At 42.1% G+C, this 20,524-nt stretch overlaps 1 protein-coding gene across 1 annotated transcript in view; it reads left to right on the forward strand.

Annotated features, from left to right (window-relative positions):
• The first annotated feature begins 3,195 nt into the window (after positions 1-3,195).
• Positions 3,196-20,524, forward strand: part of uvssa (UV-stimulated scaffold protein A) — a 136,099-nt gene continuing 118,770 nt past the window's right edge. Inside the window, exons 1-7 of the mRNA XM_034180973.1 lie at positions 3,196-3,345; positions 6,608-6,736; positions 7,642-7,795; positions 10,708-10,884; positions 12,058-12,178; positions 18,984-19,484; positions 19,917-20,026. Coding sequence (XP_034036864.1) covers positions 6,627-6,736; positions 7,642-7,795; positions 10,708-10,884; positions 12,058-12,178; positions 18,984-19,484; positions 19,917-20,026 — 1,173 coding nt within the window. The 5' untranslated portion in view covers positions 3,196-3,345; positions 6,608-6,626. The remainder of the gene's footprint in view (positions 3,346-6,607; positions 6,737-7,641; positions 7,796-10,707; positions 10,885-12,057; positions 12,179-18,983; positions 19,485-19,916; positions 20,027-20,524) is intronic.

The following is a 20,524-nucleotide window of genomic DNA, read 5'->3' on the forward strand; positions in this document are numbered from 1 at the left end:
ATAAGCATTTGGGTACTGAGGACATTAATTGTTGAAGCTTTGTAGGTTGAATTCTGTCCCATTCTTGCTTGACGTACGACTTCAGTTGTTCAACAGTCCGAAGTCTCTGTTGTCGTATTTTGTGCTTCATAATGCGCTACACATTTTCAATGGGCGACAGGTCTGGACTGCAGGCAGGCCAGTCTAGTACCCGCACTCTTTAACTAAGAAGCCACACTGTTGTAACACGTGCAGAATGTGGCTTGGCATTGTCTTGCTGAAATAAGCAGGGACGTCATGAAAAAGACATTGTTTGGATGGCAGCATGTGTTGCTCCAAAACCTGGATGTACCTTTCAGCATTTGATGGTGCCATCACATGTATAAGTTGCTCATGCCATGGGCACTAACACACCCCCATACCATCACAGATGCTGGCTTTTGAACTTTGTGCTGGTAACAATCTGGATGGTCTTTTTCCTCTTTTGTCCGGAGGACACGACGTCCATGATTTCCAAAAACAATTTGAAATGTGGACTCATCAGACCACAGCACACTTTTCCACTTTGCGTCTGTCCATTTCAAATGAGCTCGGGCCCAGAGAAGGCAGCAGCATTTCTGGTGTTGTAGATGTTGTCAGGAATTGTGAGGACTTGGCACGACAGGCAGGTGGACACAAGTACAGACTCATTGCTCAGAGGTGGGATTTAGAAAAAGGTTTAATCAAAAAACAGGCTCCGGTCGATACACAGGGTGACAAGAAGGCAGGTGGAGGTACAGACAGTCGTGAGGCGGTGCCGTGGTCAGTAACAAACAGAGTTCCAGCATGCGCAAACAGGTGTATCGGAGGAGGCAAAAGCGGAGTCAAAAAACAAGCAGGTTTCAGGCACGGAGAAGCAGGTTAACTGGCTCAGGCAAAAGGCAAGGTCAAAACAGGCAAAGGTCATACACGGCAAGAAAAACAGACTATGGCAGAAACCACGAGAGGCTTGGAACGAGGCAATATGCACAACAAACTAACAGTGAGTGGTGGAAGACAAGGGGTTTAAAAGCAGAGGATAATCAGGGTGTGATGAGATGCAGGTGCAGGAAAGAAGGTGTGGCTGAGTGAGACAAGAGTGGAGTGACAGGTGGGCATGTCAGACAAAAGCAGCAAGGAGAGTAATGTGACAGAACAAATGTTAAACAATTCTTAAAATCCAAAAGTGAGAAACAGAATCAACAAATAAAAAGGCAGAAACAGAACAACAGAAAATTAAAGGCTGGATCAAAACTAGAGAAGACCTCAACATGTGGCAGGAGTGTACAGAAAAACCTAAGGGACTCATGTGCTCAAAACAGAGTGACTGTATAACCAGAAAATAAGACAGACTAAACTAGAACAGAACTCAATAAGTGGCTGACGTGTGACATAATCCTCAAAACCTAATGTGATAACACAGAATGACTAAATAAGAAACAGAGACTAAACTAGAACCAAACTTAATGTGGGTGAAGTGTAACAAATCATAAAACCAAGACTAAAGTGTAAGAAACAGAAAAACTCTCAGGGTCGGACAGAAGGACCAAGACAGGGAAATGGACTGAGACTGGGGGACAAAAGCAGATTCTGGGCAGGTCCGGGGCTAAAACATGACAGATGTATGGCTTTCACTTTGCATGGTAGAGTTTTAACTTGTAGATGTAGCGATGAACTGTGTTAACTGACAGTGGTTTTTTGAAGTGTTCCTGAGCCCACGCGGTAAGATTCTTTACACAATGATATTGGTTTTTAATGCAGTACCGCCTCAGGGATTGAAGGTCACGGGCATTCAATGTTGGTTTTCGGCCTTGCCGCTTACGTGTAGAAAGTTCTCCAGATTCTCTGAATCTTCTGATGCTTCTTTTATAGCCAATCATGACACTCACCTGTTTCCAATTAACCTGTTCACCTGTGGAATGTTTCAAACAGGTGTTCTTTGAGCATTCACCAACTTTCCCAGTCTTTTGTTGCCACTGTTCCAACTTTTTTAAATGTGTTGCAGGCATCCATTCCATAATGAGCAAATATTTGCACAAAAACAAAAAAGTCTATCAGTTTGAACATTAAATATCTTGTCTTTGTGGTGTATTCAATTGAATATAGGTTGAATAGGATTTGCAAATCATTGTATTCTCTTTTTATTTACATTTCACACAAGGTCCCAACTTCATTGGAACTGGGGTTGTATATCACGCTTTATGGTTAAAGTGCTTCACAATGATGGTTCCCATTCACCCATTCACACACCAATGTCAGGGTGCTGCCATGCAAGGCACTGACGACATACCTGGAGTAACTTGGGGATCAAGACCTTGCCTGTGGGCCCTGAATGATTTTCTGGTCTGATGGGAATTTGAAATGAGGATGATATTTTTATGAAACATATTTTAAATTAAAACTGACATTATGCACTGCAAACATATTTTGTTTGTTTTCTTTCGACTCAATAATTGTTGCGTACACAGACAAAGTTACAAAAAATATCACTGTCTAAATACTTAAAGAATTGACGGTATATTCCTGAGAGTCTTTTCTTATATTGTTACAGTTCCAAAGCAATAAAGGCCTGCAGACAGTCCAGAGGAATTCATAAGCGAGTTTCAGCAAACAAAAAGAAAAGAGCTGTTATTTGTAAAATTTAAAAAGGCAATAAAACATGCAGGAAAGTAAGTACAAACAGAAGGATAACATCAACAGCACAAAACATCATCATTCAACTTTTACCAAACACTCAAATTACAGAAAAAAACATCCAGCGAGTCTCTTTAACAAAAACCATCACAAAATCACACAGGAAATGAAATATGATCAAAAGTGACAAAACAAAGGTTTGGAAAAACCATAACAGATGCATCACCTGTAATATGGAAAATATTATTTGACTTTGTTTGAGAAACGGGACATGTGCACACTTATATCAAGCCCAGGACACTGAAAAATAGATAACTAAATAAAACACTGTAGGGAAGATTCAGAAGAGAAAGAGAAATGGTGAGCGGATCCCCTTTGACAGTAGCCCCAATGATCCATTCATGACTGTGATGTTGGAGGCAGACAGGGTGATTTTTCTGGCATTTTTTCAACAGTGCAACATTCCGATGAAAATGGTGCTGCGATTCACATCCTTAAGCGGAAGGTGGCGGTACTGTACGTCATGTTGCAAATGAGCAACCATTAATTTACAGCAGAGCAAGAAGAAGCCACCTCTGGTTGTTGTTAAGGAAATAATGTAAACAAACATTTAAATGATTTGTTTTGAAATATTGTGTTTTTTTAACATGCAACCGGCACAAATGTCATTTAAACTTAACAGCAGCAGAAGGTGGTGACTTTTTAAAGCAGCTGGTAAGTGTTAGTTTACGTTTATTAGCACTATTGCCGCTATTGCTAGTCGCTTTTTTTTAAGTTTTAAACGTTTACGCTGTCATTATCTTTGTGTTTATCTTAGTGTATCTTAGTTTATCTTAGTATCTTTGTGTTTATCATTATCTTAGTGTTTTAACACTGCAAAATAAGATAACTATGTTCTGTTTTACACTTTCATTGCTTTTTGTGAATTTTTTTTTTTTTCTGGACAGTGACAGATTTTTTTTTTTAATTGCCTCTGTACACCACGACAATGGAGCTGAAATGAAACATTGAAGTTTAGAATTTCATCTTTAATTTAAGGGTTTTAACAAAAGTATGTTAATCATTGTGGAATTATAGCCATTTTTATGCAGAGTCTTTCCATGTTCAGAGTTCACAAGTGTGTGTTGTTATTTCGGCTGCTCCCGTTTTTTTTTTGGGTCTGGGTCGCCACAGCGGACCGCCAGATGCATTGGTATTTGGCACAAGTTTTACGCCGGATGCCCTTCCTGACGCAACTCCAGTTTTACCTGGAGAAACACACACAGTCGCTGGTGTTCCGAAGAGGTCTCCCATCCAAGTACTACCAGGTCCCACACTGCTTAGCTTCTGAGATCAGACGGGATCAGGCTGACACAGAGCAGACAAGTAATGTGACAAAGAAAAAAAAAAAAGAATTAAGATTTTTGTCCATAGAAATCATCCCTCTTACAGTTGGATTTCTTTAGAAAAGTCAGCAATGAGTATTTGAACATTTCCAGTTTATTGGATATGTCTTCTTCATTTACTCAGTCATGAAGATATAACCATATTGTACTTTGTGGTAGGGTCGTGGCTATAGGTACGGGACCCGTATCTACAGAGACCGTTCTAAAGATATGGAGGGTGTCTTACCGACCAATCAGAATGTGCAAATATGTCCGTACCTGTACCATATGCAGCTAAAGGTCCGGTGTCACGTACAATTCTTTCCGCCTCACTTAGAAAACGGCGCTTGGAACTTGAGGTGGATGGATGATGAAAGAAGCAAAACACCTTCGCAATTTTCGGCGATATTTGGATGAATTTCTTCATTTACATTTGATGAATTTCTTAATTTACAGCAGCTTCATTGAACAAATGTACTCAAATGATTATCAGCACGACGGCGACAGTTGCCAGTTATGGCTTCTGAAACAAGGGAAAAGAAACCACACAGTTCAGCTGAAGCATTAGTGGACATAAAATATTCTGTGTCTGTTAAGAGCTTCACCTCTTGTTCCACGTGTGTATTACCCACCGGTGTCACGTACGTCCCCCTCAGTGAACCTCGGCCCGTACCTTTAGCAGTCCCGCAGAAGATACAGATGTACGTACCCGTAGCCACTTCGTTGTGGTAAACCTGGAGCAAGGAGTTCTCAAAGCTTAAGTGACAGTGCAACAATAAGACAAGTGAGGGAAGCCATCAAAACATCTATGACAACTCTGAAGGAGTTATGGCTTCTGTGAGTGTGACTGGAGAAACTGGACAGTGTAACATTTGTTTGTTGCATTAATCATTTTAAAGTTTCACGGTTTTAATGTTTCATGGTGGAGTAGAACAGAGAAAGGTATGATTGAACACAAGGCACGAAATTTAAGCCATAGTTGGTCAACAGGCACATATGAGACTTTAGCCAAGATTTCATGTGTTTTGTTGTATGAGAATCCTTACATATTCCACTCCACCATGCAGCAGACTGTGGCAAGGAGGAGAATTGTTGGACCTGGTTCTGGATGTGTTGAGTTTCATCCTTCCTGATCACCAGATGTGGTGCATAAAGTACTGAATGGTCACCTTTGTGCGAATGCAGGTCAAGAATAAATATAAACAAAGTCACATGTGACCATCAGGTGACCTACGTGAGCCTGTATAGGTCACGTTACAAAGGAAGCTCAGTCCTTTAAACCTTCTCGTGAGCAAACGAGGATTCTGAAGGACCAAGTGCTCTGGCAGTCATCCAGGATTCATAGAACCGTAGTTACATGTGTAGCTTTCATTCCTCTGCCCATCTGCATGCAGCTGGCATTCTGTTGTGTGTCACCCACGCTTTTTCATATAATAGTAAATATAATTATTATTATATAATAATAATAATATAATAATTTCATGGTAGTATTGACACATTACACCCTGCTTTCATTCCTCTGGCACCGAATGATACAGGAGGGTTAATGGCTCCACCCATCAATGCTAACTGTCCAACAAGGTCGTGGCATATTTTTGTTATTTGTGAACAGAACTGTTTTTTTTTTTTTTTTTTTTTTTTTTTTTTTTTTAATTTGACATATGAAACAAAACTGAATTGTGTGATCTGGTAAAAGCACAGGGCTTGCTTTGCAAAAATGTAGATCAGTGATCATGTGAGTCTTTTTATTGTTGTGACTGCTTTTGTTCACAAAGCAGTTCTCATATTTTAAAAGCATGATCTCAGCTCTACGGAAACTCACTCTGGTTATCTCATCAGCACCCAAATGAGTTTCAAACAAAATAAACACCAAAGTATAGTCAAACACATTCACACCTGCACGCACACCTAGGGACAATTTACAGTTTCCAGTCCACCTAACCTGCATGTCTTTTGGATGTGGGAGGAAGCCGGAGCACCCTGAGTGAACCCATACAAACATGAGGAGAACATGCAAACCCCACACAGAAAGGCCCCAGGTGGGAATCGATCCCATGACCTTGCTGTGAGGCAACATCGCTAACCACTAAGTCACCGTGCTACCCAGCTAAAGTACAATTAATGTAAATTAATTTCCAGCTACTTTCCATGACCATAATGCTACTTCTTAACTGGGCAGTGAAGGGACTGCAGGCGAAGTTGGATTTGTCAGAAATTAGAATGATGAGGTGGATGTGTGGAGTTAACCAAATGGAAATTAAAAAGAAATGGATGAATCAGTAGACAACAAAATATCTAAGAAAGTACAGGGAAGTAGGGGGAGGTGGTGAATATGAAAATTAAAGAGTGATGATTATAAAAACTTGGAGACAAAAGGGCTGTGTGGGGAGGAGGTGCAGGCTCAGGCTGTGTATCCATCAGAACCATCTGCCCCACAGAGACGTGGCAAAAGAAGGCCAGAAAGCAGATTTTGGCTGTTGCATTGGAAATTTACTCAATGTACTGTAAATTTTAAATATGAATTACTTTTTCAAAAGTTTTTTTTATTTGTTACATTACTGAGAAGACGAAGAAGATAATATTCTGTGTTCTGTTTTTATGTCTTTGGTCAGAGCTGCTGAAAGATTTGTGATGGATCTGTCCCAGAGGGACAGGCTATCTGACCTGGTGGAAGAGCTGACTACATCAGGACAGCCTCAGCTCAACCAGGACAAGATGAAGGAAGTCAAGAAGATCTGCAAGTATGTCACAGTCTACGCACGCATGCAGGCCTCAAGGGATGATTAACTTCTATTAACCCAGAACTTCACCCCAACTGCCTCCAGTTAAATTTGTTAGGATAATTTGCCTTATTTACCTTCAGCATGTCTAACTACATAAATGGTTTAAGGTAACAGGTTTCTGGTGAAGTCAGCTAATTCACAATGAGTGTAGAATGTGCTGAAAATGTCAAACTAATTACTGATACTAAAAAACATTAAAATGCTCTTCCGCTGATGAGTTTCCAGAAAATGAGGCAAGTCGGTGCAGCGAGGAAAATTAACACAATAAACACTGACGGTGTGTAAGTAAATCCCTGGATCTGGATTGTTTTTTTGCCCTTCTCTCATGAAAATTCTAAAACTCAGTTCTAAAATAGTCAAACTTCTGGGGTTAATTTATCCACCGTCCACTTGCCAGCCATAACTTAACTGACTTTCACTTGAATGTGAGACCTTTGTTTCACCTAGGTCCATAGGTGAAACAAAGTTGCTGCTTTGATCAGTTTGGTCCATCAAAATTCACCAAAGCAACAAAGTTTGTCCTTATTATATGTTCTTTTAAATTAAACAGCAAAAATGAATTGCTTTTGAGTTATTTTCCACACAATCTGGCTGGGATGGACTAATTTAGACACTCACTCATTTACACTTGCTATCAAAGCACTATACTGTCACCAGCCTGGGGAATATTTATACAAAACTTACATAGGCCCTGAGGACCTTCATTCGGGTCCCACAGCCATGACAGAAAAGAACTGTCTGAACAAGGTCACAGAGGCGGAGCCTGAACCACACACCTGGAATTGAACCTTCATCAATATATTGGTGGTCTGACTCCTTGTCGGTGAATCACTGTTGACTCTCTTGTCTTCCATTCATCCCAGAGTATCTAATGACTACATTGACCATGTGTACCACTCAGTGATGTCACAGCTCAGCCAAGAACATGCTGAGATCAGACTGTCAGCATTTCAGATAGCCAGTGAGCTCTTCTCCAGATCACACCACTTCAGAACCCTGCTCGTGGACAACTTCCAGGTACTGTCACGATTACACCTGCAGTGGCCATTTATTTTTAATGTTACAAAAGGAAAAAATGGAGAAAAATGCTTGATGAAAGTGTAGAGTTGATCACTAGGACAAATCTCAGGTCTTTTACGTCGGTGTTTGAGTAATGGCTTTTTCCTTGGCCAACCGAACATGAGTCTGTGGTGATGGGTTGCTCTTTTAATGGAGGATGTTGTTTTTCAAAATGGATTTATTCCCGACTGTAAATTTTGGCTGACCTCTTCAGTGGTGTAAAGTCTTTATGGTCCCATGTTTCTGCATGTTTTTTCATGCAGTAGATTGTAATGGTGCTGAATTGTCATGACTCCTGAGGAAAAAACAGATTTTTGGAGATCCACATGTTCCTCAGAATGCCTTGGCTTAAATAAAAACAAAACAAAACTGTCTTTTCAAGTGCTATGATTCCATCTTTTTAATTGCAACTTTTGTATTTTTTTTACTGTTTGACAGGAATGTTCCCTGATTAGAGCTACAGCTAACGATTATTTTCATAATTGGTTTATGTTGTCCATGAGTCAATTAGTTATTAGGTCAATAAAATGTAAAAAAATGACCATTAACGTGATCCAGAGCCATCAAATGTCTTGTTTGTCAAGCAGCTAATAAAATAAACCAGAAATTAGTCATACTTAAGAAGCTGAAATCAAAGACTTTGGATGTTTTTTTTTTTTTAATGACTCAAAACTCTGAATCGATTATCAAAATAGTTGTCGATTATTCAATTGATTAATTTCGATGGATCATTGGAGCTCTTACCCTGATTTGATTCGTACTGTGACCATGAAAGCATGAGTCAAACCTTGAGAGAGGTGCACCGTTACATCCTGAGTTCTCCAACACAAGCAGGCACTCACCCTGTGAAACTGTTGCCCCTCCCTGTTTACAAAGAGACTCCAGCACTTGTTACTCACCAGTTGAAAGTTGAATTTTTTTTTTTTTTTTTTTTTTTGCATGATGGTGGATGGCTGGCTACTTTCCATAAATATGTTTAAAAATCAGAATTAGAAATTAAAAATGCCTCTGACCAAGAACATGGTTGGATTGCAGTCCACATGGGTCTGTATTATCCCACGCAGAGATCTATTAGAGACCTGTTTAAAAAAAAAAACTCCAAATGTGGTGGAGGGAGTGTTGGAGAGGCTGAGAAAAGAAGCTTTGTTTTGATTCTGAAAATGGAGATTGTGTGACATCTAGTGGCAGAACAAAAAGCATTTTGAGCACCTTAAAATGTCAGAATTATAACATTTTGACTTGACAGGTGAGTTGCAGTTCCTTTAGTATCACCTGGGGTGGTGTTAGTATGGGGAGATGATGGCCTAGTGCTCAGGCGTTGGGCTTCAGACCAGAGGATCCTTTGTTCAAATCCCAGCCAGACCAGAAAATCACTAAGGACCCCTGGCCAAGGTCCTTAATTCCCTAGTTGCTCCTGGTGTTTAGTGAGTGCCTTGCGTGTTAGCACCCTGACATCGGAGTGTGAGTGTGTTTAAGTTTAGAGTTTTTTTTATTGTCATGTGCACAGTAAAAAAGGCAGTTTACTACACATTGATATTCTTACTCTGTTCAATCTCCCTAGAAAATTTGCATCTCGAAAGTTCACATCAGATGATTAAAAAACAACACACATAAAATACACATTATTAGACTGAAGATTGTATTATATACACTGTTTAAAGGATGTGCAGTTTATGCAGTATTGACAATTTTGTGCAATATTGTGTAGTTTTAAGCAGCATTCTTGCTGCCCTAGGAGTTGTAAGGTGCAAGGGGGCATAAATTGTGAACAGGGCTGTTATTATAAATACTTAGAGGATGATAGTCATAATGATGAGCAGATGAATAACAGTGAAATAACAGTCAATCAGGTGGTGGATGGGCCAGTGTGTTAGAGAGTTATTGAGAAGCCTAATGGCCTGTGGGTAGAAGCTGTTCCCCAGCCTAGTAGTCCTGGACTTCAGACTCCTGTATTGTCTGCCTGATGGTAGGAGTGTGAAGAGTGAGTGTTGGGGGTGTGCACTGTCCTTGATGAGGTTGTGTGTCCTACTTAGGACTCTGGTTTGATAAATGGTCTGCAGTGAGGGGAAGGCTGCCCCAGAGTTGTACTGTGAGGTCTTAATCACATGCTAGAGAGCTTTCTTGTCTTGGACTGTGCAGTTACCGTACCAGACTGTGATGGCAGTGGTGAGGACACTCAATTACCTGTGGAAGTTGCTGAGAATTTTGGCTGACATACCAAATTTTCTAAGTCTTCCCAGAAAGTACAGTCTCTGTTGGGACTTCTTGATGATCTGTCGATTGTTGTAAGACCAGGTGAAATCATCACTAATGTGTGAACAATCACAGTTTGTGTGAACGGGTGACTGCAAGACATCATTGTAAAGTGCTTTGAGCTGCTGATGCAGATGGAAAGCGCTATATAAATGCAGTCCATTTACCTGTATTTCATATGACGACACTGCTCTGCAGTGATACTTTACTCTTGATGTGGACTACGCACTGATCACATGATTGACACTCCGTCTGCTTCCCTGTGTTTTCAGTGTTTTGGTTCTAGACGGTGACACAGTACGTTGATGAGCAGTAATTAAACACTTGTTTTTTACGGTGCTGTGGAACTTGATGCTTAGGAGCAGTGTTTTATTTCGACACCATGTGTGAAATCACAGTGACCAACCACAGAATAGTGAGCTAACACCGAAGACACCCAGGATAACTCTGGAACAGTTATAAACCACTTTGCCTGTGATTGGAGAAGCATCTGCTTGCATAACTTTTATCTATTCTATTATTAGCTGCATGGTTTCTTGCTTGAGCAGTAAACCATTTTCTTTAAAATATGTTGTTGCATATTTCTTTTTTTTTTATCTTTGCCTCTTGTTCTTCAGGAATTTTTAGAGTTAACAGTGGAGACTGATACAGACCTGCCCCTCCCTCCTCCTAAAGAGGTAGCCAAGAAACTTCGGCTACTGGCCCTCCAGACTGTGCAGTCGTGGCAGAATTCTTATGGGTCAGTGTATAAGAAGCTGGTGCTGGGCTACCATTTTCTGAAACAGGTTAAAAAGGTCAGTCGTGTAAGCAAGTTGTGGTTTTAGCCGCAAATGAAATATTGCCAGACTTGTTTTTCCAAAACTCCATGAAGAAAATGTGAAACGTAACTCAGATATGGAGGATGTAATTTTGTGTTTCAGCTCTCACTCTCACATGTACGGTATAGTATGTCATAAACAGAAAAGAGGTCATAGAATATGGGAAGCATTTAGTTGTTGCTTTATTTTTTGCATTTGTTGGTAATGTTATGGTTGAGTCAGAATATTTTGGACTTACTGTACAGGCCAAAAACCCAGCATTGTACAGGGACAGCGTGTCGGCCAGATTCACAGCAGATTTTTCTTTCTGTGTCTTTAAAAACCAACCGGGGAGTGGAAAAACGTGATATTGTAATGGCTTCCCTTCATTCATTGATTTCTCAGTGCGTCTGTCAGGATGATGAAAGACGAGCTAAACTGTAAAGCCCTGAACACAGTAACAAGTATCTGCTGTGTACTCATACCAAATGGGCTTGAATACAATTTTAATGTACTTTGGTGGGTGTTATGGCCACTATTTTCAGGGTGGTCGATGGCTCGGTCATCTACTTATTCTCCTGAATATTCTTCACAGTAAAAGCATTTTTGTGTCTAACCAGCTGCATCTACACGCTGAACCCAGGGAGCAGGTTTACAGTGTTTTAACACTAAATGCAGTCTTTTCATGCAGACAACAGCAGTCCAACAAACTACACAACTAACAGCTGAATCAAAGGTGATGTTTTTTTTTCATCTGCCCCTGTTTTGTTCAGGGTCACCACAATGGATCCTGTACAGATCCACATTGGTATTTGGCACAAGTTTTACACTGGATGCCCTTCCTGACGTAACTCCAGCTTTCCCTGGAATCACAAACAGCCCTTGGTCTTTCTAAGAGGTCTCCCACCCAGGTACTAAGCAGGACCCACCCTGCTTAGTTTCTGAGATCTGATGGGTTCAGGCTGACACAGAGAAGACTGGCTGGCTGCCTGAATCACATAGCATCAGATCATCAGATCCTGCAGTGCTTCGCTTTCAGGGAATAACAGACAGCAAATGCTCTGGTGGGTGTATTGGCTACAGTGGTGCTGTGTTTAGGTCAGTATCAAAACAAAGTGCACACTTTGTCTTAATCCTTACCCAAGTGATGTAAGGTGTTCGTGTTATCAGGTGGACTTCCAGGATGCTGAGGCCAGGACGGTAGCAGAAAGGAGGAGGGAGGAGGACAGACGACGGACACTGGAAAGGATCTACAAGGAGAAAGTGGAGGCGACCGTCAAAGACATGGAGGGTAAACACAACGTCAGTTATCAAGACTCCTGTGACTCACAGTCATCACTACAACAACCTGAAGCAGTGTCCCCTGATACAAATATCCATTCATTTGGAACTTGATCATCATTTCAGCACATGTGTAGCACTCTGATCAGCCATGCAGTGCTGAGGCTGTTCAGATCACACACAGCTGTGCATGCCCCTCTTCTACTGATCCTTGAACTACGTTTGGTAGTGACCAGTACAGTCTATGTTAACGGCCGTGGGTGACATCATGGATCACATGAGGGCTGCCCCCAACTTGCATGAGGTTAGGGTTGCTGGGAAGCACATGGTGACAGCCAGTCAATTCAATTCAATGTATTTAATTTATAGCACCTGTTTTGAAACAAGGTTCGGTCAGATCGGCACACAGAAATGATCACACAGACTGCATTTTGCTAGAACAAACAGGCGTATGTTTATTCCCCACAAAAGCAGTTACATCAAACACAAGTGGTTGCAGCGCATAAAATATCTCTTTCTCTCTTACCGTGATGCCTTTAAGGTGGAGAGCCAACACCTTCGGCAGAGTGCGCTTGTCAACCGGCTGGGCGTTCGTACGCAACCCGCAGCAGACTCTATCGGAGCATGGCTCTGCCCCCTCTTTTCTAGTGTGTGCGCGAAGGGAGGGTGAGTGGCCATCTCAAACTCCCAGGCGCACATAATTCCTTTAATCAACAGGCATCTGAAAGTTATTTCCTCTTGCAAAAACATAATGACCCCAGCTTTTCACTCCCAGTTCAGAATGACCCCAGCATGCTTCACTCCCAGTCGTTAGTGGCTACAAAAACAAATTCAGTGTAATAATAACAAGTACATCATTAGGGTTACTTTAAGACAGGGGCAAAACAACATAATCTTTTCTCCACACAGCACCAAATCACAACAAAGTTGCCTCAAGGGGCTTCACACAAGTAAGGTCTAACCTTACCAACCCCTAGAGCAAGCACACAGACGGCAGTGGTAAGTGGTACCGACACAATTGACAATACAGGAAATTTCGGGAGTCCATGCTGGTGCACAAGTTGGGAGGCCTGCAGAAGAAGAAGGCCTGCACCCACTCCCATCTCTGGATGGAGCTGTATCTAAAACAGAATCAACCAGCACAAAGACAACAAATACAGTATAATATGTCAGTATTAAACAAGAAGAAAAACAAGATCAGAGTAGAGACGCACAGTGACGTCAGCTGGCTGCTCGCTTGTACAACATAATCCAACATGGCGAAAAACGCCTTGTAACATCATACAATTTGAATTCCAGTGAAATTGGGACGTTGTGTAAAATTTAAATAAAAACAGAATACAATGATTTTGAAATCCTTTTCAACCTATATTCAGTTGAATATACCACAAAGACAAGATATTTAATGTTCAAACTGATAAGCTTTATTGTTTTTGTGCAAATTTTTGCTAATTTTGAAATGATGCCTGCAACATGTTTCAAAAAAGTTGGGACAGTGGTATGTTTACCACTGTGTTACATCACCTTTTTTCGAACAACACTCAATAAGCGTTTGGGAACTGAGAACTCTAATTGTGAGTGTCATCACTGGGTATAAAAGGAGCATCTCCAAATGGCTCAACCATTCACAAGCAAAGATGCGGCGAGGATCACCACTTTGTGAACAACTGCATGAAAAAAATAGTCCAACAGTTTAAGACCAATGTCTCTCAACGTGCAATTGCAAGGAATTTAGGGATTCCATCATCTACAGTCCATAATGAGAAGATTCAGAGAATCTGGAGAACTTTCTACATGTAAGCGGCAAGGCTGAAAACCAACATTGAATGCCCATGACCTTCGATCCCTCAGGCGGCACTGCATTAAAAACCAATATCATTGTGTAAAGGATTTTACCGCGTGGGCTCAGGAACACTTCAAAAAACCATTGTCAGTTAACACAGTTCGTCGCTACATCTACAAGTGCAAGTTAAAACTCTACCATGCAAAGTGAAAGCCACACATCAACAACATCCAGAACGCTGCCGCCTTCTCTGGGACCTGAGCTCATTTGATATGGACAGACGCAAAGTGGAAAAGTGTGCTGTGGTCTGATGAGTCCACATTTCAAATTGTTTTTGGAAATCATGGATGTTGTGTCCTCCGGACAAAAGAGGAAAAAGACCATCCAGATTGTTACCAGCGCAAAGTTCAAAAGCCAGCATCTGTGATGGTATGGGGGTGTGTTAATGCCCATGGCATGGTCAACTTACACATCTGTGATGGCACCATCAGTGCATCCAAGTTTTGGAGCAACACATGCTGCCATCCAAGCAATGTCTTTTTCAGGGACGTCCCTGCATATTTCAGCAAGACAATGCCAAGCCACAGTCTGCACGTGTTAAAACAGCGTGACTTCATAGTAAAAGAGTGTGGGTACTAGATTGGCCTGCCTGCAGTCCAGACCTGTCGCCCATTGAAAATATGTGAGGCATTATGAAGCGCAAAATACGACAACGGAGACCCCGGACTGTTGATCAACTGAAATCGTACATCAAGCAAGATTGGGAAAGAATTCCACCTACAAAGCTTCAACAATTAGCAATTTATTGATTTATTGATTCAAATGCAGCAATCATTCATCCAGCACAGAAATTCTGCTGCACTGCCCACAGCCACTGCAGTCCACTCATTGATTATGCACACTGTTATGGTCAAGTTAAAAAAGAAGACAACAATATGCATTGTATTTTAATTTTTGTTTCACCTGAAGCCTCATCACAATATCAGAGAAACTAAATATGTGTGTGATTCTGGGTTCATTCAGCACACAGCCAAATAGACAACATTAAATAGTTAACATTTTTTTACTGGAGTTTCTGAAAGCGGGATAGAAATTGCACACATTGAAAATCTCAAAACGATTTTTACAAACCATTTCCAGTGCAGCAGATGACTGAAACAATCCTTCAAATGGTGATGCAATCACCAAATTCACCACAAATCCTCCATAGACATTACTCTTTAAAAAAAAAAAAAACTGACTGCCTACTTGAATTTTCAATAGGCAGCTAGATCGGGGTCAATTGAGGAATTACCTTTTTTTAACCGTTTCAGTCCCCCCAACAACCTGCTTACCCCCACAGCCCTCTCCAGACTCCTCTGACCAACATTCTCCTGCAGTACCTTTGTGTGCCTCTTTATCTCTGACACAACTACTCTCTACTCCCACCTCAACTCCTCCCTCAATCACAGCAGAACAGGTGACCAGGGAGCTGCAACGTCTGCATTCAAGGAAGGCCGTGGGTCCGGACCGGGTCTGTCCAAGGCTCCTAAAGGTGTGTGCAGCGGAGCTGGGTGACCCTCTACAGCAGGTCTTTAACCTGAGTCTGCGGCTGGGGAGCATCCCCTCACTGTGGAAAACATCCTGCATTATTCCAGTTCCAAAGAAGTCTTGCCCTCGGGAGCTGAGTGACTACAGGCCGGTTGTGCTCACGTCTCACATGATGAAAACACTGGAGCGACTGGTTCTGCAGTTTGTGCGACCCCAAGTGCAGGCAGTGAGGGACCCTCTCCAGTTCGCCTACCAGGAGAGGGTGGGTGTTGAAGACGCTGTCCTCTACCTTCTGTCCCGCGCCCTCACATACCTGGATGTGGGGGGATGCATTGTAAGGATGCTTTTCTTTGACTTCTCCAGTGCTTTTAATACAATACATCCCAGCCTTCTCCAGGAGAAACTTAACATTATGGCTGTGGACCCCCACCTCGTGCTCTGGATTTTGAACTATTTGACCAACTGGCCACAGTTTGTATGAGTGTAGGTCCGAGTATAGGTACGAGTGTAGGTTTGTATGAGTGTAGGTCGTAGGGTGTAGGTCCTCTACATTGACCTGCAGCACTGGAGTACCTCAGGGCACGGTGCTTTCACCCCTCCTCTTCACCCTCTACGAGGTCTGTTAGAAAAGTAACAGACCTTTTTATTTTTTGCAAAAACTATATGGATTTGAATCATGTGCGCTTGCATCAGCCAAGCTTGAACCTTCGTGTGCATGCGTGAGTTTTTTCACGCCTGTCGGTTGCGTCATTCGCCTGTGGGCAGGCTTTGAGTGAGCACTGGTCCTCCCCTTTCGTCGGATTTTCATTGTCACGATTGGAGGGGACACGATGCATGGGACATGTTGACATGCCCAGCTCTCCACAATTTCTCGGATACTCACTCGACTAAAAAGCCACCGAAAGCCGTCTGAATTTTCTGAATGGTGGAAGACATGTTCCGTGAGACTTCCAACACGGACTTGCTTTTGTTCTCCGCCATTGCGGCTTCGTCCCGACGCGCGAATTCCGCCGCACGCCTTTCATTACAGAATCTCCTTTAACAGTGGAATGTGCCTAAAAATGGCTTCCACCTGGCTGTCTCTCACATTTTCTGAAAAAATTTGATGCAGCACTGCTCCAATCGTTCAGACATTTTCCTGACAATGAAAATCTGACGAGGGGGGAGGACCAGTGCTCACTCAAAGCCTGTCCACAGGCGAATGACGCAACTGCTCACGAAGATCAAGCTTTGCTGATGCAAGTGCACATGATTCAAATTCATATAGTTTTTGCAAAAAATAAAAGGTCTGTTACTTTTCTAGCAGACCTCGTACACTACGGACTTTCACTACAACTTTGACACATGTCACATGCAGAAGTTCTCAGATGACACTGCAATTGTGGTGTGTATTAGGGGGGTGAAGAGGGGGAGTATAGGAGCATGGTGAGGGACTTTGTGGGATGGGCCCAGCAAAACAAGCTCCTGCTCAACACCACCAAACAAAGGAAGTGGTGCTTGATTTCAAGCGGGTACCACCCTCTCTGCATCCCATCGTAATTGACAGATCTGAGATGGAGGTGGTTTCCACCTATAGGTACCTTGGGCTGCAGCTGGACAACAGGCTGAGCTGGGCAGCTAATGTGGATGCTGTCTATAAGAAGGGACAGAGTAGAATGTACTTTCTTAGGAGGCTGGCTTCATTCAGGGTCTGCTCCAAGTTATTGTACATGTTCTATCAGTGCATCGTGTCCAGTGTTCTTTTCTACGCCGTTGTGTGTTGGGGGCGGTGCGAGGAAGAAGGACATTCTCAGGCTGAATTGGCTCATTAAAAAAGCAGGTTCTGTGGTGGAACTGTGTCTGGACTCTGTGGAGAGGGTGCTGGAGCGGAGAACACTCTCCAAGATCAGGGCAGTCCTGTCCAATCAGAGCCACCCCCTGAACTCTGTGATATCTAAGCAGGGGAGCGCCTTCAGTTCCAGATTCCTCTCCCTCAAATGCTCCACTGACAGAGTGAAGAACTATTTTGTCCCTTGGGCCATTAGGCTGTATAATGTAGCCACATCAGCCAAGGGCAGCAGACGGGGGTCATAAATGCCTAAACATAGTCTCAGGTGTCTTGACTCCTGTAACTTGTTGCACTTTATATACTGTTTTTGTACTATTTATTTTTATTTTGTACTATCTGCTGCACTATTCAGTCATTGAAAAAGGTCACATGAATTTTGTTGAGTTACAAGAAGCCACTTTGTACTTTTCACTAGAACGCTTGCAGAGCTCTGACACCCAAGATCTGGGTTATACAAAAGGAAAGCTGATGGTGATATTCTTAAGTTTTTATATTATAAAATGTTATACAGGAGGTGTTCTTGCAGGTGTATCTGATGGCTGTATCAGCAACAACCCCAAATTGAATGCACACTGACCAAAAATGAAGTCCAGCAAAACTTTCACAGAAGATAAAACAGTGCTCAAATGCAGCCCCACATACATTGCTGCCTAGATGTGCGGTTGTGCCCCCTCACCTGCAGAGAAAAGTAAGAAATGCAGCTTATAGGGTTATATTTGTTCTTGGTGTCAGACATTGTGCCTCCCCCAATATGACCCAACACCCGACAATCTGTGCTGTCTCTGGAGTGTCAGGTTGTCTGCTGTGTTTGCATTCATTGCCAGAGTCTGGATTGATAAGTCGATTGAGGACACTACCGAGTGCTTGAGCGAGGGATGATGGGTGATTTCCAGCTCTAAATTTTTTTTTCCCCTGTCTGACACGTATGAACTTACAGTCAGGTTCATCAGTGTTTGAACATTGACAACACAAGTTAGCAGTTCTCAAAAGTGAGTGATCGTGCACGGAGACGAGTGAGAGAAGCTACCAATGACAACTCTGAAGGAATTCTATGCCTGCGTAGAGGATAGATTAGATTAGAGGAACTGTGTACTGGGCTACTTTTGTGTGTTTTATCACCATTTATACGGCTTATAGTGAAGTGCACAGAGAAAAACTTTCTTAAAAGAAGACACCAAATTTCAGCTACGGTTTGCCAAAAGCTGCATTGGAGCCACTCAAACCTAGATTTGATCAACAAGGTAACATGAGGCATGTCTGTTAGTGTGCTTATATTGCTCATAGTAGCTTTGGAAGGCAAAAAAAAAACTAGATGACGGCATTATTCACATTTAGACACCTGTTCCCATCATTAAACTGAGGACAGAATTGTGAATCGAAGCTGCTCTTTAGTCCACAGGCTTCATTCACATGTGTTAAAATGGTAGCTAAAATGGGCTTCACAAAAGACTATTTTACCTATGTATCGTATCTGATGTTCCAGCATTAAACCATTTATGAGCACTGACTTAGAAGACAGCGATCTGATATTATTACAGCCTGGACTAACGGACCTACTGGATACAGTAGCCAACATATTTGAGCTGGTGCACTTTGTACTTTTTTTCATTGACTAATTGAAGATTTGAAGAATGACTAACTTATTTGACAATTAACAAATGGTTTGTTTGTCAGATTGTCATCAGGAAATTGAGGCCACATTGACAGAGTTGGACTCTTGTATAAAGCTGCTTTGCCCCGACTTTGACATCGCTGACCTTCAGACCACCAGTAGCAGCTCCGTGTTCGCCCAGTCAGCCAGCAAAAGTCCACCAGATGATGAACAGCCATGCTGCAGCAAAGATGTCAAGGATGACAGGATAGAAGGAAAGAAAGGTGCAAAAGAGGTGGAGAGCAACAGTAGAGAGAAGAAAAAAGTCCAGGAAAAGAGTGTGGAGATGGCAGTGGAAGCTGAGGTGAAGAAGAGAAGGAATAGAGAGAGCCAGAAAGAGAAAAGAAATGAGGATGAAAAAAGAGAAGAGAACCAAACAGAGTGGGAGGAACTGCAGAGAGAGAGAGAAATGGAAGAATGCGATGAGGAGGAGGAGTGCGAAGAAGAGATTCATGGAGAAGACTTTATCCGGAACACTGGGCTGGTCTCTCACACCTACACTCTGGACCTGAGTCTCAGTCCTGGTGAGTATCACACAGTATCACCCTCCTCTACAACTTCATGCCCAGAGTGTTGACGGGTTCAAGAAGGTGCTGATTTACTGCCCTTGGCAAAATAGTAACAACATCTTTGACTGTAACGCAGAAAATACGATGACCTCTGAGATGACCTCAGCATCGTGTCAGCCTGTCTGCCGTCCTGCTTTGATCCTTACAGTGTCACAGTTTAAAATATGACTTTACTCCTTTGCTTTGTCCTCCAAACATGGCAGAAATGGTGTGTGTGTGTGTTTTAGTAATGAGCAGGCAGAGAGGCAGTGTTGTGTGTCAAAATGTTCTGATGTTGGTCAGTAATATCAGCAGGAGCTTGATATCTTTGTGAAATTACCAGTGTTTACAGAGAATTAAATACTTTTTCCAGCCTTGTTTTTCGGGGAACTGTTCTTTGACTTTCAGGTCTTCATATTAAGGAGACGGAAGAAAATGAGGCAGTGGTTGCCACGGTGATAGACCTCCATAAACTGATTACGACCAAGCACCTTCCTGCTGTGCAAAGCTGGATTCAGGTCTGTACACATGGCTGCTCCAAACCGAGGTACTGTTAGAATTGTAAAAGTTCTAAAAAAGAGTATGCTCCTAATCTGTAGCAGTACAGTTTCTCCATTACCCTCCAAATTGTGCAGTTTGAAGTTGCAAATTGAAATACAAATAATTTAATCACGTAGTTTGAAACAACTCTGATATCACAAAAAAGTTTGTATGCTTGCATGAGGGGATTTTTAGGAGATTAAATAAACAAAACAAAAACCAGACATATTTTGGTAAACTGGAATGGAAACACTTTTCTACGATGTAGGTCACATGATGTACAAACTAAGTCCACATGATGTGTCTACAGTACATGGCACGGTACATGTGGACAGAGTAACAGACAGAGGGCTTGTTAAACCTTATAAGCAATGACCATTACAGCAATACTGGATTTGAAAAACCCAGCAAACCGAGCAGGCAGTGAGCTGTGGAACTGGGGGGTTTTAATAAGGAGCAAACTAATCAGGTTGATG

This window comes from Thalassophryne amazonica, chromosome 11, assembly GCF_902500255.1.
Source record: "Thalassophryne amazonica chromosome 11, fThaAma1.1, whole genome shotgun sequence".
Lineage (NCBI taxonomy): Eukaryota > Metazoa > Chordata > Actinopteri > Batrachoidiformes > Batrachoididae > Thalassophryne > Thalassophryne amazonica.